Source organism: Octopus bimaculoides, chromosome 4, assembly GCF_046866305.1.
Source record: "Octopus bimaculoides isolate indiv1 chromosome 4, ASM4686630v1, whole genome shotgun sequence".
Taxonomy (NCBI): domain Eukaryota; kingdom Metazoa; phylum Mollusca; class Cephalopoda; order Octopoda; family Octopodidae; genus Octopus; species Octopus bimaculoides.
In genome coordinates this window covers 52594983-52617876 of record NC_142931.1, presented here as the reverse complement: position 1 = coordinate 52617876, position 22894 = coordinate 52594983, and the positions used below count along the sequence as shown (strand labels likewise).

Here is a 22894-nt window from a genome sequence, read left to right as displayed (position 1 = left end):
CCAACCTGGCTGAAACTGGCTCTGTAGTACAAATGTCTTGTTTTCATAAGTTGTGAATTAAAATCTTCCACCAAACCTTAGTCACAATTTATGTTCCTAACACTAGTTTATTGATAACTAAGTTATTTTACTAAATTTTTTGTTATATTTCAAATAATTGAAAGAAACAAAGAGCATCTCAACAGAAATATGGTAACGAAAGGGTTAAAATGTTAGCATGTGAATTGAGGGAGATTTGATCATTACTTCTAGCAGACCGAGTGACAATATACAGGCACATCTTTAAAGTTTTTGATCAGAGATTTGTATCGCTAATAAAAGTTCATGTGTAATACTTTATCATGTATAGTAGACATTTCAGTTATGGGGCTTATATAGTTTTAAAAACTTTATTATATCATGTATAACATAAAATGCTGCACAACAAGATAATCATCTGTAATTTAATATATCAGGTTTCAATATTTTCATTTGAGTTAAAGTAGTGAGCTGGTAGAATTGTTAGCACGCAGGACAAAATGCTTAGCAGCATTTCATCCAGCTTTACGTTCAGAGTTCAAATTTCTCCAAGGTTAACCTTACCTTTCATCCTTTTGTAGGTCGATAAAATAAATACCAGTTGAACACAGGGGTCAATGTAATCAACTTATCCCTTTCCTCAAAATCGCTGACCTTGTGCCAAAATGTGAAACCATTTGAGCAGACAAAATGCTTAGCAGAATTTCTTCTGCATTTATATTGAATTCAAATGTTGCTGAAGTCAACTTTGCCTTTCATCAAGGGTTGATAAATAAGTACCAGTTGAGCACTAGTGTTGATGTAACCAACTAGTATCTGTTGCTAAAATTTCATGAAATATACTCATGATATATATAAAAAAAAAAAAAATTACCAAGAAATAAAGCTTAAGTACATTATTAGTTTTTTTTTTTTTTTTGTCTTAATAAAAGTGGATAGAGAAAATTTTATATGTACCCTCAATTCTAAAATGGACTTTGCTGAAAAATAAGTGCCATACATGGAATTTTACAATAATAGTTGCACATCTTAAAGTAATGCAACACCTTCCTATATACTCTTTCCTGAAATGCCAAAAACCAGGAGTAAACCCTCTGGAAAATTTTCACTCTCCTTCAATATCCATGAACTTTGTCCAAATTAAATCCCACCAATCATCTTTTGTTATTTACACACAAACTATACATCCTACTCCTATCTGAAGACACAAATCTCTCAACTCCTATCAGCTGTCCAGGCTACACTTTTTAACCTACTTTAACTCCAAAAGATGATGTCTGCACTTTTATGTTAACTCCAATCCCTTTGCCACTCACTCTCTCATTTGGATCTCAGTAATGATGACTTCCAGTTACCCTGGATCAGTCTCTCTTTTTCACTACCCCAAATTCATCTAAACTTCTATTACTTTTCTAACTGCTTGAAACACCAGCATCTCTTCAACTATACTCCCTCCTATATTGAGGACATATCTAACTTCATGTCTCTCCACAATCATTGTTCTCACTGACTTCAACATTTACAACTCTTCATAGCTATCTCATTCATCCTACATCAATGCTGCTAGTGCTGAAGTTGAATGTTTTGCAATCCTCAACTTTTCTTTAACTTGTCTCGTTCTACACACTTCTCACATTTACACTGAAACACCTTTGAGCTGTTTCTCATCTCCAAACCTAATCCATACCAAATTGTAATCAACCTATTTCTTTATTGCCCACAAGGGGCTAAACATAGAGGGGACAAACAAGGACAGACAAAGGGATTAAGTCAATTACATTGACCCCAGTATGTAACTGGTACTTAATTTATCGACCCCGAAAGGATGAAAGGCAAAGTCTACCTCAGAGGAATTTGAACTCAGAATGTAAAGGCAGACAAAATACCACTAAGCATTTCGCCCGGCATGCTAATGTTTCTGCTAGCTCGCCACCCTACTGTAATCATCCCTGTACCAATTGGGTCATCCAACTACTGCCTCATCACAACTACACCACACGCATCCACATACCAAACAATACCTGCTTTGCCACACACTCTATGATACTTCAAGTCAACCAACAGGTCACAACCCTGCCAATTTTATGCTACTGTCCTAACAAAAATGTGTTTCACTTTTGATTCATCAGTAACAGCTAGAATGGGTGATGACTGAAACTATCATTTTTAAGCAAGTCCCACCACATCCAGCACACAGCAAAAATCCAATGCCCTCAAGTAGATGCAGGCATGGCTTTGTAATAAGAAGATTGCTTCCCAACCACATAGTTTCAGGTTCAGTCCCACTGTGTGGCACCTTGGGCAAGTGCCTTTTACTAGTCTCAGGTCAACAAAAACCTTGAGTAGATTTGGTAGGTGGAAACTGAAAAAAAGCCTGTCATGTGTGTGTGTGGGTGGGTGTATCTTTGTCCCCACTACCATCATTTGACAACCAATGGTGATGTGTTTATGTCACTGCAACCTAGCAAGTTTGGCAAAAGGGGCCAATAGAATAAGTACTAGGCTTACAAAGAATAAGTCCTGGGGTCAATTTCTTTGACTAAAAAAACCCCTTTAAGGTGGTGCTCCAGCATGGCCGCAGTCAAATGACTGAAATGCGTAAAAGAATACAAGAATAAAGTGTTTCACTCATAGTTGAGCTGAAGTTCAGGCAAAAAGCAAGGTCTACAACATCTGGCAAAACTCACCCATTCAAAAAGACATTTATCCAACAAAACATGACTGCATGCATTGTATCGTGTTCAAGTTATCCTTTCACAAATGGATTTTCCCCAACTTTACGAAATCTTATTTCTCAACAATAATACTTCGCAAATGTCTCCTTCAGGTAAAACCACCAATAGAAGAGAATATGACCAAAAACATGCAGCTGTGGTAGGTTATACAAAGGTGAAACATGCTGCCCACTCAAAATAAGGGTAGAGGAACATTGCAAAGCTGTGACATGAGGAGATATTGATAAATCGGGTATAGCTGATCATGTATGGAAAAATGGAGACCCCCCCCCCCCACCGTGGGATGAAGTTAAAATAATAGACAGAGAACACCACTGGAAAATACAAAAACTAAAAGAAGCAGCAACATATGCTAGGACACAACCTCCTGAGCAGACCGAGTGCAGATATGAAGAACATATGGGAACCGGTATTAAGGAAGGGTAGGAAAATATTAGATTTATAAGCCCTAAAAATTCACTCCATAATTGCCCACAGGCATATGGCGTAGTGGTTAAGAGTACTAACCCCAAGATTCCGAGTTCGATTCCAGGCAGTGACCTTGAATAATACTAAAAATAATAATGATAACATCGAAAAATACCTTAGGAATGAGAACCCAAGTTGGAAAGTTCCCCAAGACACCTGATGAAAGCTGGAGGGTATATCAGCCGAAACGCTGTGTTAACAACAAACAAGATGAGAACAAATATCCGTCAAATGTAAATAATGTACATAATTCCTCACCTCTTAAATATAGAACTGAATAATACTTCTGTGAGAAGAATCTCGGAAGACAAAGCCTCCACTTTTGCTGTCCACTTTGCTACCAACTCTACATTGTACACTCTGAGCAAATCTCCAATTCCTTTCCCTTTCAGGTTCACCACTTTGCATACACACATCCCAAGTACAAAAGTACTTTCAGTTGCTTCAAACCAACAAGGCTACCACTCCTGAAAATATCCCTTGTTACCCCGAAACACCACAACCCAGAACTAGCCAAACAATTCAATCTTTTCCTCTCTGCAGATATCAATCTTGATCTTCAGGAACACTACAGTATGTCCCATTCCCAAGAAAGAAAACCTCTCTCATCCTACTAGCTACTTTACTTATTTCTAATGTATCTCAGGTATTGAAGACAACCATTACTCTCTCTCTCTTTAATAACCATTTGTCAGTTACACCAGATCCACTAACCTACTCCACTCCATCACCCATAAGTGGGCTCTTAATTTTGAGAAATTTGGTAAAAGCTATACTGTTGACCTCATCAGAAAAGCTTTTGACTGTGTCTGGATTGCAAGTCCCCAATCAAAATTGCCTGCCTGTGGGGCTCCACCCATCACTTGTATCAGTAGCTTCCAATCAGACCACACTATTGTAACATGTTTTGACAGACCTCTTTATGTCTCTCATTCTACCAATTCCAGCAGACCCTAAGCTTTTTGATCCCCACTCTGTTTCTTTTATATATCAATGACTTGCTGCCATAGCAATGTCCAACTACATCCACTTTTACACATATAACATACCCATGATTTCTCCTTAACATTCTCCAACCATGCAACAGCCACTTGCAACCCATACTGACTCCATGATTAAAGACCTCAAAAACATCTCCAAGGGGTGTTAAACTAATCTTGTCTCTTTCAATAAGAAAATGCAATTACTTCTCATATCACCACATCCTCCTTAATCAGGAGTAGATCCCAATTAGAGCTCTTACAATAACACCAATTGTTAAGTCTATCATGAAGGTTTTCTTTTGGCAAAAGCACATCCTTAACCATTTAGCAGTTATATTTCTGTCAAATGTAATGCTTATTTATTCACATTATTTTGAATCAATCATGCATTATCTTGTAGCTTTGACATTTTAATGATCCATTGCTTATTTTTAGAATGACATTGTAAGATAGGTATGAAAGGCCAGATCTGGCCACTTTGAACCTAAGACAGAATATTTGGGCTGGATATGACTCATTTAAATGCTAAAGGGTTAACATGGACTGCATCTCAATGATCAGCCCTTCACCTCAATATGAGCAGATACATCTCCTGACTTTTATCAATACTCTACAAAGCTCAGACATCCTAGACCAAATACAGAAAAAGAAAACACCCAATTGATTAGCTTAACAAACACTCTCCAGCCTCTCGTCTATGTATGCATTGTTTCCTCTCTCTGCCCTTCATCCTCTAACTATAATGGTCTTGTTTTTCATAGCTAGCTGGGCTCATAGTACTTCCACTCGTGCATTCTTGTCCCACTAGCCACCTCTCCTCTTATCACCCAAATTGTGTCCAACATCATACTAATCAGTTTGCACTTCCTTTCTAGAATGGTGGCCCTCTAAAATTCCCTCACTGTTTATGTCTTTCAAGTAATGACTTGCAATTTTACTGTCTAAGAGCATCTACAAAAGCCAGGGGTATAGTGCCCCCTTTTTCAAAACCCAGCAAATAGGAAAAAAAAAAAAATTGGGTTTTTTCTCTTAAATGAAATGGAAGTCTTGTAAATATTTTCTCACCATGGTAACTAAATATATCCAAATTCATTAACATCACTAAATAATCTGGGAGGAAACAGACCACCACTAGATTCTTCAAAGTATCTGACTAAAAATTGCGCAGGAGTGGCTGTGTGGTAAGTAGCTTGCTTACCAACCACATGGTTCCAGGTTCAGTCCCACTGCGTGGCACCTTGAGCAAGTGTCTTCTACTATAGCCTCGGGCCGACCAAAGCCTTGAGTGGATTTGGTAGACGGAAACTGAAAGAAGTTCGTTGTATATATGTATATATATATATATATGTATGTGTGTGTGTTTGTCCCCCCTCCATCGCTTGACAACCAATGCTGGTGTGTTTAAGTCCCTGTAACTTAGCCGTTCGGCAAAAAGAGACCGATAGAATAAGTACTAGGCTTACAAAGAATAAGTCCTGGGGTCGATTTTCTCGACTAAAGGCGGTGCTCCAGCATGGGCGGTCAAATGACTGAAACAAGTAAAAGAGTAAACACTAATTCTTTCACAGTAACATTTACAAAGTATTTAATCTACTCCTCTATCATGTGCTAGCTATAATAGCTGTCTGTATCTTTGGATTCACATGTGCTACATTCATAGAAATAACATTTTAATTTACTCAATGCCTTTGCTAACTGCAGCTGATTCTTTTGAGGTAAAAAAAAAAAAAAGGCTTGTTATCTGCCAAAATATGTAAAAAGAAAAATAAGGATAGAGAAAGATGTACTGTCGCTCATTTAAATATATTAACATCATTCACTATGTACACAACTAAAATTAGAATCTATCTCTCCTTCCTGACAGAATCAGTAAATTTTAAAAGATTCTTTCAAGCTTCTTAACTGAAAAGTAGATATCAGCAGGAAAAGTAGGATTTATGAAATCAGATAATTCATGATATGCCATTTTATAAGTATCAAAAATAACTAAAACTTTATGGTAGTAGGAACAGAGAACCATCTCTCTCTCTCTCTCTCAAAGTGATCATTCCACTTATGTTAAGTTGGTTATCTTATGGTTTAGAACTTGCAGCATGTCCTTGCATTTGGCAGCCAAAATACTAGGGGAAAAAGAGACTGACGTGTGGGGGTGCTTTGTTTTATGTATATATATATATCATCATCATCATGATATATATATATATATTTAGTGTTCAAATGCAAAAGTTGCTTAGAAAATTATTTTAATTTAATATTTTCATTATTAACAATAATCTAATGAAGTAAGTACTGTAAAAGCACAGCTATTGATGCGTGTACTAATGAATCCTTTATAACATCTCCCAGATACACACAAGCTTTTATGTTATCCTATTGTGACTCAATTATGAGACTATGGTTAGATCTAAGAACATAGATCGATTAACAACAACAAAAAAACATGACAAATAGATTGCATACTACGAATTGAAACCATGATTACACCATCTTCCTCATACAACACTGACCAGGTCCATACTACCATTTGAGCATATCAGTGTCAACTTCAAAGATTTTCTTTTTACCATTATCTAACACTTACTACTTCTAATGGTTATAGATGGATACTCAAGGTTTGGCTTTGTATGCTCAGATATAACTCCAACACTAATTTGTCATCATCAAATATAGCCTTTAGATTTGTGTTCCAGTTTCAAGCTACTCAGATTGAGGATCTCAGTTTATGTCTTGTGTTGTCAGTATGTATTTTAAACAACAATACTATTTATTATACAAAGTCCATGCTGGAGAAAGTCAAGTAGAATTACTAAATGGACCCCTCTAGAGAGCAATAACACTTTCTTTGTTCAGGAAAGCTGTCAAAAACATTGTGTCAATGCTACTCCCTCTGCTAAAGAGGATTGGCTTGCAAGAACCTAGTGCCAGTGCCATGTAAAAAGCACCTAGCACACTCTGTAAAGTGACTGACATTAGGAAGGGCATTCAGCTGAGGAAACCAAGCCAAATCAGATTAGAACCCGATGCAGCAATCCTGCTTGCCAGCTCTGGTTAAACAGTCCAACCCATGCCAGCATGGAAAATGGACTTTAAAGGATAATGATGATGATGATGATGTTTTAGGTCAGTCATGAGCAACCTGTAGTTCTGGAGACTTTCTGAATGACACATCTAACAAAAAATTACCTTCAATTTTTTTTTTTTTTTTTTTTAGCGTGGCCCACCTGACAATGTACTATGTCTCTAGTGGCTTGCTTCTGAAAAAAAAGATTACCCATGTTAGTTTTAAGGGAACTCTTCCATACGTCTGGATTCCTTGGTTGCACTGTGATTGAACAGACACTGCATGAAAGACTAACTTTCAGCATCACTTAACAGGACAGTCTTTACATGAAGAAGTTTTACAGAGATGTTTTAATTCCAACAATAAATAAGAGTCAAATGTCACTTAAGTTAAACTGATATACACATCGCTATGCTTGTATTAAATATGCTGATGACCAAACAACAAATTATTTCTCGCAAAGAGAGTGGGCACTATCATGCTATTAGCTGTCAGAAGTGAAAGTGCTCACTGCTAGTGAAGTATCTGTCTGTCTGCCTGTCTGTCTGCCTGCCTGTTGCTGGCCTGTCGATTCTTTGGCTACTGACAGCTAATATCATGACTGGCCGGAGCGAGCTATATGTCTGTCTGTCTCTCTCTCTATCTATCTATCTATTACTCGAAAGTTCGCGCGTCCGCGCTAGCTAGTCGTGAGTAGAAAACACAAATTTAATATAAAAACATATTTCCTGAAATTGCAAATTATTTAAAATATAAAAATATAATTTTCAACAGAGAGAATTTATCAAAATAGAAAACAAATGAAGTTTGAAGTTTAAAAATAATAGGATCGACCACTCACGACTAGCTAGCGCGGACGCGCGAACTTTCGAGTAATAGATAGATAGATAGATAGAGAGAGAGACAGACAGACAGACATATAGCTCGCTCCGGCCAGTCATGGTATTAGCTGTCAGTAGCCAAAGAATCGACTCAAACCAGCAACAGGCATGCAGGCAGGCAGGCAGACAGACAGATACTTCACTAGCAGTGAGCACTTTCACTTCTGACAGCTAATAGCATGATAGGGCAAGAGAGTGCCACTGTTGATTAATTACCATGTCAACTTTTAGAGAATCTGACCCCAAAAAGCTCTGGATGTTTTTTTGTTTTTTGTTTTTTTTTCAAATAACTGCTGCTGAGACATTTTGTGAAGTTGGACCCATTATGCATGTCAACAAGAACAGTTCGGTTTTGATCCAGTGACTGAAGAAGTCATGATTCCACCGTCTAATTTCCACGTTAGGAAGCAACAAAAAGACTAAATCTTTGAAGTGCAATGTTTATCGTTACTTCAGGTTCAGACGCATTGTGGTACACTAGCTGGAAGCTAACAACGAACCTTTTACACTAGAAACGGGCACGTTTACATTTGTACTTCAAATGTTCGAGTTGAATATTTTAGCCAAATAAAATTATTTGATTACAAGCAACAGTTTCTAGTTATAAGTGGCTATTTCATTTCACAGTAACTGAGATATCGGCTTTCTCAAAGTTTGAAATTTTATATTATTATTGTTAACCCCAAGCAGCGAGCTTGGCAGAATTGTTAGAGCTTCGGACAGAAATATCTTTCCATATTTTTTTCAGTTCATATCTCACCGGGTCAATAAAATACAGTAACATCTACATACTGGAGGCGATGATATCGACTTATCTCTTCCCCTCAAAAAAACAACTAACTTTATGCCTAAATCAGAAATCATTTTTGTTAGCTAAATAGAATTAAACTGCAAAACTTCTAACAATTAAAATTAAATATTAACCAAACTCCATAAAACCTGTCTAACACTACCTCAAACTTATCACATTAATAGTTCATAGCTTGTGAATACCGTACATACAGCACACGTTTTTGTTTTATCGATCGTCTGGGAAAGTTGCCCATCCATATTACACTAGCATCCGAAAATAGAATTAATCGACATGCGTTATACAGATCGCGAAAGAAATTTTTTATTAATATAGCCACACATACTCAAATTTCCGGCTTCAGCTGGATGTCAAATTACAGTGCAAGTTGGTTGCTACACCGGTATTAGTTTCAACGTAATTTTCAGCATCAACATTGCATTAGGTTTGTTAATCGATTGCAGTCATTCATTAGAGTAAAATTTTGTGTCCAGACGCGCATTAAGAAAATTATTTTTAGATCTCTATGTCATTTTGACCATAGAACAGATAAAAACAAATCGTAGCAACCTCTTAACAACGTATAAAAAGTCGCCAACAATTTTTGGTAACACAAAGTATATTATACGTAATAGGATACTAAGAATGAATATCGTCAATTGTTGCACGGACAATAGTTTCAGAAATAAAAATAATACAAGATCGTCAACACAAATGGTATATTTCATCATCAAAAGGGTAATTCAGCGATAGGGCAAAATAAGCATCGTGACATTTGAAGTAAAAAACAATTTGTTGTGAAACAGTGTAATTTGCAGGTTCGAATTAGTTTCTATACCGTGCTGAATCCCTTGATTAATTTCACTGTCAATAAAGGATCTATAAGAAGTTTTTATGTAATACTGCACATTTTTAATGAAATGAATTAACTAAGCCGCTAATCATCGAACAAATTATTTTAGATAGAAGCAACAGCTACAGCCGGCTGAGAACGTCACATCAAAACATCGTTTTAACACAGAACACATTGGCAAAATAACGAGCAAAATCACTGAAACGAAATTTGTGATCAAGTAGATACACTCTAAACTACTTTATTAAATACAACGGATAAACACTTTTTGTCAAATACTGTAAACAACAATAAGTAGACTGAAAAGTAGATTAACTACATAGGGAAAACAAAACATTGAATTATAAATAAAAATAAAGTAACTAAAAGTTAATAATACCTCGAAGATGTATCATATAATCAGTAAGAGGAGTGTCCTCCTCTATTTCTGTACATTTATATCACTGCAGCATATGTTTCATTGAAAATAACCATTCGTTGTATATTTCCAAACTCTCACATTCCCTTCCCGCCATTCAGTTACTGTTGATATGTGACGTGATACATACGGTGACATAGTTTTTTCTATTCCTAATGAATGTTTAAATCGTTTCATAATTGGGAATAAATATTATTTACTGTATAGACAAATATTTTATGAAACTTTAACTATTTTTATTGAATAACAACATTTTTTGGTATTATTTTATTCTATAAGTAAATTACAAAGAAGTATTTTTCTTTAGAAATTCTTACTAATATTAGATAAATTTAAGTGTGCTCCTAATTTAAAAATCACCGCTCACCGTTTCGTTACTATAAACAAGATAAATCTCTTATCAAAGATGATAATTACAAATAGCAACTTTACTTTTAAAATGTTTTACTTAACTCATTTACTGATATGAATGTAAGTAGAACTCTGATGAAAATTCAGTTTCCAATTCTTCTAATTAATTTTCACAGTGTAAATAACTAATATTTTCGAAGAAAAAGTTTTCAAACTTGGTTTTTATTTAAATGTCAACAATTATTATCGTAGAATTTTTAAACAATTATGAAAAGCAGCTTTATTTTTAAAATATTTAACTTAATCCTGTTATTGATATGAAAGTTTGTTAAATGCTGATGAATATTCCGTTTTCTGTTCTTCTAATTAAAAATCACTGAATAAATAATACTTTGGAAAGGAAACAAATTAACGGCGATCTTTCGTTATGCCAAATTGGCGATTGACATCTCTTCTCAGTCTGATCATTGTTTTATAAGTTGTTATATAAGAATTTTACTAGGACTCTAGTTATTGTACGCATACTTCTGTTTTTCTGTAATTTTTCGTGTACAATCTCTTATTTTTAATTCAGTTAATTCTTTCTAAATTATTTTATTGTTCTCATACCTTATACAGTGGAAACCACCTATTGTAATCACTTTGGGGGACGGAGCATTTTAGATAAGAATAACCTGCTGATAACATAAAGCAGAGACTATAACGATATCTTAAGTTTGTTTTGGAATGGACCCGTTAATTTTGATAACAATAATCGTTTGATACTATTTTCCCTGATCGTAATAATTGGCGTCCATTGTGTAAGAATCCACTATAAATTCCTCCAAAGTCAGCAACTGTTGCACGCATTACTTAAGCTTAGTAAAACATTTTCGAATGGGTTGTTGTTTGGCCCCAAGCTGGCCTCTAAAATGAGTGTGTAGGAAAATGTGTTTTGCACTTGCTGGGTGCTTCACAATTCCATACATAGTTCATGGAAGGAAAAGGGTTAAATGTGTATAAGTGCCAGAAGGAAAAGAGAGGCACAACCGGTAGAATGTTTAAGAGAAGATTTTATTTATATGTTAACATGTGTGTCTGTGCGTGCGACATATAAACATAATAGACATGTATACAAAGTGTACGTGCAAAAACGATGTATGCATGTGCAATAAGTACAGAGCATAGAAAGAGTCTATAATGACATTATAAGAATGTCCAGACACTAGGATGATAAATACCAGTTCGTAGTCAAGGTACACAGTAGTTGAGGTGCTGTATCAAGAAGTTGAGGCAGCAATGCAGAGCCGGGGAGAGGCACATGTCATACAAGAAGCTATGGCTACAATGCTGCTGCCGGTTCTCGCAGCTTGTATTTGCTGTTAAACATGGTGAAGTAATTCACAAACAGTGTGGAGAACCTGTGCGAGCGTTACTGGTTGGTGTGTACATAGAGAGATGATGTTGACGCTAAGAAGATGGAGGTCCTGAATGCTACTGGACAAAGTGTTGATGAGTCTCCATGTAGCTGCTGTTGTGTCGTCGCTGGAACTGGCTGTATGGTCGGTGGCTAGACCTCAGAAGGTCTGGAGCTGACAAGACATATGGGGCGGTGAGAAGCTAGCTTTTATAACATTCTGTCAGTTCACCAGAAGTTTAGAAAATACTGTCTCACATGACCTTATCTGAAGGCTGCGATTGGTTGGGTTGCATCTTGGCATGCAATAGAACAAGTGACAAACTGCGCCAATACCAACCAATCAGAGTAGTGGACACAACAGGGTCCAAAGGTACAGCCGAAGGCTAGCTGTTATCTACTTTGTCCGTATTTATGTATATATAACAGAGAGAGAAAAGTTTCCCTTAAGTCATACACTACAAGTGTTTCTCTCCGCTTCCAATGTGTCCTTCTTTAAAACTCTTCGAGACTCCAGGCTGTGATTTGAGGGAGATGTGCATTCATTAACCATCTGCATCCAGCTGAGTCTACTTTCATAATTAAATTTCTTTGTTTCAATCGTAATTTGATTTCACAAAAGGAACGCCAGCGATTCTGGTACAAAATGTTTCCATTTCCAATAAAAAATCTCAAGATTGGTAGATCAAGCACCCAGTCCATTCTGTAAAGTGGTTGGTGTTAGGAAGGGCATCCAGCTATAAAAACCATGCCAAAACACTGTGGAGCTTGGTGCAGTCCTCTGGCTTGATGATGATGATGATGATGATGACACAGCAATTGTATTACACTGGTGTGTGTGTGTGTGCATATGTGCCAAACACTAGAACTGAAATGAGCTCTTCCAGATGAGTTGACTCTAAAAGTAAAATTGCTTTATGTAACATCCAGATCAGAGAAATCTAGTGAGGGCCCACATTGGCAACATTTAATCTATGAGGAAGTGTGGCAGTTAAAATAAATATTGTTACCATAGAAAGAGTGCTACATTTTGAGCTGAGATCTTTGATTGAAGAACTCTCTTTTCTTCAATAAAGGGCTTGTAGTCAGAAGCATTATTCTTTATCACTACATTTATTTAACTACTGCTATCTCTCTTGCATTAATTGCTGATGAGGAAAGTCATTGATTTGCTTCAGCTCTGGATTTTGTCTAAAACAATTGTTCTTTACTTGAAAGAAGCCTTTACACGGCTGCTCAACATGCTAGAAATAGTAGCCAAATCTCCCTTAAATCACACCCTACAATACCAGCTTAAAAAAAGGTAGGACACTTTGGATAATGTTCCTTATTGCTTCAAAGAAACTCAATTGCTCAATTAAGACTAAACAACCACACCAGAAAAATCATATCACAACTTTACATAATCTCTATATAAAAAAAAATCAATTTCAATTTTTATATAAACTTTTCAATGATTTTCATTGTAGGTGCCAGTCTCCATCATAGTATCATGTTGACCTCCAGATATAAAGCTATCTTATTCCTGCAGACCCTTCTAATTGCCATCGACTTCTTTATGAATGTTGCCACAGAACTCCTGAGATTAGAAAATGTTGTTTTACTGATTCTATACATGTAAGTTATATTGTCACTATCTTTAGCATGGCTAAACGGTGAGAAGTGTCTGTGTTCCAACATTAAAACCACTATTATTTGATTTGAATACAGCCTATACAGGCTTATAGCCTGCAGCAGATCCCCATAAAAGTGTTGCCAAGGGAAAACCACCCCCACTGTCTCCCTCTAGTTATGTTAGTGCCTGTCAAAAGCTTTCTCCATGTCAGCAAAAGCCAAATACAGAAGTTTATTTTTGGCCAAATACTTCTGCAGTTAACACACCAGGAAGATAATATTGGTGGTGCTTTTACCTGGTACAAATCCAAACTGCATCTCATCAAGGCTAACTCTCTTCCTAATTAAGCTATGACCTTTTCTGTAACTTTCATCACCTGGTCCAGCAATTTGATGCCACTGTAATTATTTCTGTCTGAGGCATCACCTTTACCTTTGTAGCAATTGACTATAATGCTGCTACACCCATTTACTAAATTTAACTTGCTGATGTTGGTCATCTTTGGGTCTCTGTAGATGATACTAGCCCAAGGTGACATCCAATGAGACTGAACCTGCTGTCATATATTGCAAAGTAAATTTTGTTTCTTTTAATTGATTTTTTTTTTCCTTTTATCATTTTCATCATCATTGTTATTTTCCCAAGATGGCATTGGTTGAATAAATCTGTACTGCAACCTTCCATGTTTTCTTCTCTGAACTGGAGTGCAATTTTCTGAAGTCTGACCTAACTATTCTCTAAGACATCTCTTACTACTTGGTGCTGACACTGGTACTTCATACCACCAACTCACAACTATCTGACTAAACTACCTTAACTCTCTGTCCTTTCAATTGATGCCACAAGGAAAATATTCTCCCTATTTTGCTTACAAGTTTCCCTTATTGATTGAGGTATTTGTATCAGAATTTGCATGAGGCAAATCCTTTCTTTATTCCACTCATGACTGTCCCTTCTGTTGATTTCACAATGCAAATCCTCTTTATAACCGACTCACAACTATCCCTTCTCTTGGTTCCATGAGGTAAGTCTTCTCCATATCCTGCTCACAGCCTTTATGCAGCAACACATACAGTGACTCTTGCATACTTATCAATACTGACAGTTGTGTCCATTTTATTTCCAATACACTTCTTCCCAATTATCTTCATGTGGACACTGTCCTATCACAAATACCCCAATAGATTTGCAGTTGTTATGAAATTAAAGTAAATGTTGTTATACAAAATCAAAAATTTAATTCCATAGTGTAACTTCTACCTGTCTCACACTCACTATTTTAAGTAAGTAAAAACTATTTCCTTGTCTGCTTTCAGAATCCAATCAATTGCCATCATGTCCTCGTTGATCATTGTGTTCCTGATGTTCTTCAATACATTCATCTTTCAAGCTGGCTTAGTTAGATTAATGGTGAACAAATTCAAAATAACCATTATTGTTACATGTCTGTACTTTGTTCTTTGTACAGCTCTAAATTGCTGGATTATGGTAAGTGTCTTTACTCCTAATAGTTTCATTTTTTTTCAGTCCTTCCTCGACAAAATAAAATAACATTTTAAAGTAAGAACATGAAAATCTTGATTAAGCTTTGAAAGCACTCAATATTGTTAAGCTTTCTGAAAATGAATGATTTATAATTGTGGTTAAGTTAAAAACATTTTAAATGAAAATTTTTTATAACATCTGGTAGTCTTGTTTAGAAATTGACAATGATTTGAAGGGAATGTAATAAAATAAACTTTATTATTTCATATTGTTATTTATTCTAAGTCAAAAGGGCAGAGCCAATATAATTAGCTTGAATGTCTGCAGGGAGGAAATAAATCAGTCAGCTGTTCTGGGAAGAAAGATTTGGGAAATTTGTAGCAGAGTTTGCTTGTTTGTTTGTTTTTTGTTGTTGTTTTTTTCGTATAAATATAGTTAGAGGAAAAGGGTCATAACCTCTGCATACCTTTCCAAATTTGTTGGTCAGTGTTTTTTAGAGAAGTGTGAATAGGGAATGAATTCCAACAAAGAGTTGCAGTCCTGAGGAAGAAGGACTATGTGAAATGTTTCATGTCTGTGAAATGGGTCTGTCAGACAGTGTAACAAAGTTAGAATGGAAAGACAGACTAGTGGTGAGAAGGTCATGCAGCTAAAACTAGCTGGTTCATAAAAGTAGATACTTTTGTAGTAGCAATACAAGAGGCAAAAGAGAAAAAAACAAACACTATGTTAGTGGTTGAAGCATTTTGGTGATTAAATCTTTACCAATTAGTTGACTGGTCTTCTTTTTTCGATGTGATGTAGGACATTTGTGTGTATGTTAAATAACATTGTCCCAGATATGTGAACGGTACTTTAATGCAGGTTTTAATTGAGCTTTGAGGAGGATCAAAAACTCATCTGGACTGAAATATATGTTTTGGCTCTGAAGAAATATCTTAATCTTTGACATGTCACAGTGAGGGACCATCAGAGATTGTGAATCCTAACATGTGTAGTGTATTTGTAAGTTCTAGTTGTTTGGTCTTAAGCAGAAAGGATTTGGTACAAGAGTGTTTCTGCAATATGTATATTGTGCTTTTATTCTACTGAAAGAGATTATTTTTGTCTTGTTGCCATTCAGAGATGCTATTTAGAACATTGTTTATGGAAGTGTTGTGTTTAGCACAAGGTTATATTTAGAAAATTAAAGAAGAATAAAGGTTGGTATAATCTGCATAGGAATGTGTTAGAAGTGATGGCTAATAGGTTGGTGTTCAGAATAGGAAGATCAGTAACATAGCTCACAAGATCCTTTGTTAAACACAGTCAGCAATATTGTCTTTATCTCTACCAATGTTCTGAAGACCAGGAAGTGATATAGAACAGGTTTCCAGTTGATCTGGATCTGTGGAAGCCATACTGCACTCACTGAGTGGGGAGAGAAATTCAAAGTGATGAAGGTTATTGTTAACAACTATTTCTATCACCTTTGACATATCAGAATATATGAGGAATAAGCTAGAATTTAGCAGAGTCAGAAATGTTGTCTTTTGGTGGACAAGGCCTACTGTGTAGATCAAGATGAATTACTATAGAGAGAGATTGAAACGTTTAATGAGAGTATGAGCTAGCTCAAGCACACTCTGTTCTGAGAGTAAGAGAAGGGAAACAAAATAAAAAACCAGTCATCTATCTTAATGAGTTGGAAGTATCAGAAGAGTTTTAATACATGGTAACATTGTGGATGGAGGTAAAATTCAGATAGAGAAGAAGGGGAATTTGGGAGAAGTTTTGTAAAGAGTATACAGTATTGAGTTAAGTGTGATGCATGTAGCAAATGTAGAAGTTTTTTTCAATAGAAGTGTTGCTAATAGAATCATCTTCGTTGAGTGGTTGTAGATAGGATTTAAGTTGACAGAGACCATTGCCAAGAAGCCAGATGGCTGCAGACTGGGAAATCCTCCCAGTTGGTAGTAGTAGGTGACTTCCTATAGATGTTATAAACATTTTTTTCTCTTATATTGATGCTGCACAGCTATGAGTAAACCATTTTTGGAGTTGGAGATTGTGGGCTTTGGTTTCTTGAGGGGTGCCTAAAGAGATGGTTTTGGTCATTTGCTTATTTGTCTCAAATGGGTTAATGGTCAAACACATTTGCCAGCAGAATTAGTTACTGTAGAACTGGCAGCACACCAACTCATTAACTGTCTTGATGTACCAGTAGATTCAGTTCAGGAGGGTGTTGTATTGTTTAACTTCAAATCAACTCTGATTGAGTAGACCTATGTATTATAAGCATTATTATAGGCATTATAAGTGTATTTCTTTGACAATCTCATTTTATTGAAGCACTATGACTAGTTTGCTGCTTTTCAATAAGATTAAAGTTGTCATGTCTCCATGAGATAAATTTTTTTAGATCTTTATCATATAACTGATAGCTTGAGTAAATTTTGTTTCAGCTGAAGAATTTATTTATAAATATTCTGAAAGCCCACTTAACCTAAAAGAATATTGTTTGGTCTTCTCCTTGACAAATTTATTTAATTTTCATTTCTGTCTCAACAGAATCTACGCTGGAAGAATGTTAACGAATATGTCTGGAATACCAGTGGTATTCAAGTAATATATGTAATCCAGAGGTGCAGTAAGTAAAATTTATTCTACTTTCTCTCCATTGTATATATTAACATCCACTTTACTATTTCACTAATTCTATTTTGGAGTTTCAGTTTTTAGTAAGTTAAGTTTTTGCCATACTTTATGATAGAATATTTATTTCAAGATGGGTATGGATATGACTGTGTATTAATTTCACTTCCCAGCCACCTCATTCTGGGTTTGATCTCACTATGTGGGGCACCAACAACATTTGTCTTCTACTATAACCTCACCTTCAATGCTTTGTGAGTGGAATTTTGTAGAAGCTATGCTTAAGTCTATTATGTAAATGTGTGTTTTTCAGCAAGTATGTCTGAAAAATCTGTGCAACAAACCTTTTGTACCATTTATTCCATACACGTTAGATCTCTTTATACTTAGTAATACTTAGCCATTCAATAGAGATTGATACACTAGAGCAATTATTAACAAATACTAGAGCAATGGTTCTCAACTGGCTTTTGGGGGTCCATATAAGATTTTGTTGTTGTTAAAAATTTATTGCTTATAAAGATGTGGGATGAAGTGGTGAGAAAGGATCCACAAATGTTGGGACTCACAGAGGGGATGACAGGGGACCAAGACTCCTGGTGGTTTGCTGTGTTCTTTAAAAACACGCCAAGCTAAGTAAAGAGTGGCTGCTCTTGCATCCAGGCTCGTCCTTTGCAACCCTCTCCAACTGAGCATCCCTAATCTTGTGGGCTCATAAGTGCTGGTGCCAAGTAAAAAGCACCCATACCAGTGCTGCATAAAAGCACCTAGTACACTCTGTAGAGTGTTAGCGTTAGGAGGGGCACCAAATGTAGAAACCATACCAAAACAAACATAGAGCCTGAACAGCCTTTCAGCTGGTCAGCTTCTGTTAAACCATCCAACCCATGCCAGCATGGAAAACGGACATTAAATGATGATGATGATGACAATTCCTAATGATATTTAATTATAAAAATATGCAAATTTTTTAAACATCAAATGGCTAGTTGGGTGGGGAGGGATAGTGGAGTAAAATAGGAATCAAAGGGTAAAAATAGTTGAAAAACACTGTACTAAAGCATCATGTGGGGAACATAATCAACTAAAACTCATGAAGGCAGTGCCCAACATAGCCACATTCCAAATGAATGAATGAATAAAATAATTAACTAATTACGTTAAGTAATCATAAGTTTAAAGAGGAAATTGGTGAAACTGAAAGCTTATTTCACTTATGTTTATAATATCCATCTTTTTACTTGAAAATAATTTTTGCTATTAAAATGATTTTAAGAATATATGTTTAATATATATCTGTGAAAGTCTTTCATTTAAGTAACAGAATTTGTTTTTTTTTTTTTGTTTTTTTTCATAGGTGCAATATTTTACTATTACTTTTATAAACGAACTGCTCTGAAACTTGGTGATCCAATATTTTATCAAGAATCTCAATGGCTCAGGGATGAATTTCTGAAACATAAATAAACATTCTATTTGTGATGTTGGCTCAGTCAGAGGAAATGTTTAGAATTTTATATGAAACATATTGGTAATTTTTTCTTTCATTTATGTGGGGGAAAAAAAAAAAAAATTAAAGCTCTTAAAATGTTTTTCTATTTTTTTATTTATTTATTCAACAAAATAAATTACAATTAATTCCTGAAATTAGAAATCAACCCCCATTTAAATATGGCTTTCAAAATCTTGTTGATAAACAGAACAAGGTTATCAAAAGCAAAGGAGAGTATTTTAACAGAGTATATTATCAGTTAGGCCTCTAGGATATTGTTTAGCCCACATTCAAATCAGGACCATCTTCCCTTTTTGTAAATCTAAAGCTTAGGCTAGTTTGTCCAATATCTCCTTCATTTTGTTAAGATTTGATGACAACTTAGTCACTAGTTCTAGCAAGTCAAATAACTACATAGAGGCTTCCTAATTAATTCTATGTTATTTGAGATCCTATTATTTCCAGAAATACAACTTCACTTTGACACTCATGTTCAGAATCTAAAATTAGGAAATTTAAGAGTTGGTCTGCAGAACTTTTAAATCAGAATTTAATTCCCATTAATATTTATTATTCTTTACCCAAGACATTTGGCACTCTGATCAAACCTGAAACTATTTAGTCAGAAAGTGAACTTCTTAACCACACAGTCATTTATGACATTTCATGAAATGTTTCTGTCCTTTAGTCAGATGAATTATCACAACTATAGTAGTTCTTATTATAGTTATGTTTGTTCTTTATATTTCTACAGTCAAATCCCAAACAGATTTGACTTTTGTCATTCTTCAAGAGATCAAAAACAAGGATCAGTAATATTACAGGACAATGGGATAAGTGAACATAAACAATGACTAAGTGTCAAACTTAGTGGTTTATCTGGTGGGTGGTATTTCAGTTCTTTAATCAGTCAAGCTTTATATACTCTGGTTGAAGATTAACAAATAAACAGCATCACAGATAGGGAATAGGAATGGTTACTGGCACAAACATAGCTTTGTGGTTGAGAAGTTAGCTTCCTAACCATGTAGTTTGCAAGTTCAGTCCCACTGCACAGCATCTTGGGCTAGTGTCTTCTACTACAGCCCTGGACTGACCCTAGACAGAAATTAAGAAGCTCATTGTGTGTGTATGCATTTTTTTTTTTTTTAACTTGTTTCAGTCATTTGATGCTACACAGTAAACCTGGAATCATATGGTTGAGAAACCAAATTCTTACCACACAGCCATGCCTGTAGCTATATATACATTTGTATGTGTTAGTATGTGTGTGTAAGTGGTCGTGTTTCCTTCTCTTCATGTTATCTGATAGTAAATGTAACTGAGCATCACCAGCATACAAACGGTGGTGTTCACTGCCAACTTTCAATGGAAACATGTCTGGCCATGGAAAATATTATCTTGTTTGGAAACAAATGAGGTTACTGGACAGGAAGAACATCAGGCTGTAGAAAGTCTGCCTCAACAAATTCTGTGTGACTCGTGCAGCCATGGAAAAGTGAATGTTAAAACAATGATGGGAATGACTGGTAGTAGAATGAGTAATAAGGAGAATATCTTTCACATGGACAACAAAATGAAAGCAATACCACAGTTGTTTTAGTAAAGAGTTCATTTCCAAATCCTAAGTGTATTACTAAATGCGAGTTACATGGTGACCCCACCACTGCTAGTGCCATATAAAAAGCATCCAGTCTACACTAAAGTGACTGGCGTTTGGAAGGGCATCCAGCCATAAAATAGACCTTACCAGTGGTGATTCTACATGAAAAGCACTCTGTCCACTCTGTAAGATGGTTGGTGTTAGGAATGGCATCCAGCCATAAAAACCATACCAAAACAGACAGTGAAGCCTAGTGCAGTTTTCTGCCTAGCCAACTCCTGTCAAACTATTCAACCCATGCCAGCATGGAAAGTGGATGTTAATTGATAATGATGATGGCAACCACCAGAAGAAGATCAGAACGACTGAAACATTGTGACTATAACAAAGAAGATGAAGGCACCCATCTAAATATATCAGTATACAATTATCTTACATATGTTTTCTGTACTATGGAAGTTATTGTTATATCCTTTTGAATGTAGGTTTTATATCATGAATGTGAAATGATCAGTGATTGTCAGGCATAGAATTTGTAGAAGCTTTGAGGGCTTTAGTTATGTGCTGTGAAAAGTATAGACATAGATGCGGCTGTGTGTTTAAGAAGTTCATTGTGTGACCATGCTGTTTTGAGTTTAGTCCTACTGCATGGTGTATTGGGCAAGTGTCTTTTACTGTTGCCTTAGGCTGGACGATTTTTGTGAATTAAATTAGTTGATAGAAACTGTGCAGAAGCCTATCATGTGTAAATGTGTGTATTAACTCAAAGACTGAAATTTATGGTATTATCTTTAATTCTGTAGTTACAATTGTTTTAATACAACATGGGAAATTCATTTCATGAGCATAAATACTGGTTTCAAATTTTGGCACAAGGTCAGCAATTTCGTGGGATGGAGTAAGTTAATTACATCAACTCCAGCACTTAACTGGTACTTATTTTATCAACCCCGAAAGGATGAAAGGCAACGTTGACTTCGGCAGAATTTGAACTCAGAATGTAAAGGCGGGCGAACTGCTGGTAAGCATTTTGCCCAACATGCTAACGATTCTGCCATATCGCCACCTTAAGAATAAATATTAATATGAATACAATAGATTCATGATATTATAATATATATATACATCCAGTGTTTTAAGTATTCATGTGTTTGTCTTAAGACTAAGTCTCAAAAATAATACACTCAACACTTAGGATATCACTATATTTATTCATCAAGAAGAGTAGAAAGGAAAATTTACAGAAATAGATAAATGTAGATAGATAGAGAGGCAGATAGTGAGAGGCAAGAATAAAACTAAGGTTATTAACATACATATTCATACTCATATTTACACCCACACTCACACATATTCACATACATTACTTCAAAATTTTATTTAATTTTAACATATTTCTTCAAATACATACACTTTTAGTGTATTGACAAGGAATAAATTTTGTTTTATATATATATATATATATATCATAGATATATATCTTTGGTAAAAAGCACTGGTGCCACATAAAAAGCACTGGTGCTAGTGCCACATAAAAAGCACTGGTGCTAGTGCCATGTAAAAAGCACTGGTTGTGGGGTCACATAAAAAGCACCTGGTACACTCTGTGGAGTGATTGGTGTTAGGAAGAGCATCCAGCTGTAGAAACCCAGCCAAAACAGACTATGAAACCTGGTGCAGCCCCTGGCCTTACCAGTTCCTGTCAAGCTGTCCAATCCATACCAGCATGGAAAATAGATGTTAAATGTTGATGATGATGATGATGATGATGAATTTGGTATATTCATTTAGTTTTCTTCCTATTTCATTTCTGCTAATATAAGGACAGACTTTAAATTATCACATATATACACACATAGGTATGTACATGCTATGTTTATTTACTATGTGTATGTGTCAGAGAGGAAAAGAGAGAGAATGAGCGAGTGCCTTATCTCTCATAACATAGTGGTGTGACAGAGACTAATAAGATAAGTTCTGGATTTAAATAAAAAAAATAAATACTGGAATAAATTAAAACCTTTCAATACCCCTGCATAGCTGCTGTCCAATGACTGAAATGAGTAAAAGAGAAGATATAATTTTTAATGTTGCTATTTATATTATTTGCT

At 35.5% G+C, this 22894-nt stretch overlaps 2 protein-coding genes across 2 annotated transcripts in view; one reads left to right on the top strand and one right to left on the bottom strand.

Annotated features, from left to right (window-relative positions):
* The window catches only part of LOC106868733 (gamma-tubulin complex component 2), an 82708-nt gene extending 72384 nt beyond the window's left edge, over positions 1–10324 (bottom strand). Inside the window, exon 1 of the mRNA XM_014914131.3 lies at positions 10169–10324. The gene's annotated coding sequence lies outside the window, so the exon portion shown is untranslated. The remainder of the gene's footprint in view (positions 1–10168) is intronic.
* A 217-nt stretch (positions 10325–10541) lies between these two features.
* On the top strand, positions 10542–19280 carry LOC106868736 (transmembrane protein 138). Its single transcript, XM_014914133.3, has 5 exons — positions 10542–10678; positions 13424–13571; positions 14886–15057; positions 17605–17683; positions 19046–19280. The coding sequence occupies exons 2-5, from the start codon at positions 13447–13449 to the stop codon at positions 19153–19155; spliced, it is 486 nt and encodes a 161-aa protein (XP_014769619.1). The 5' UTR covers positions 10542–10678; positions 13424–13446; the 3' UTR covers positions 19156–19280.
* The last annotated feature ends 3614 nt before the right edge of the window (positions 19281–22894 follow it).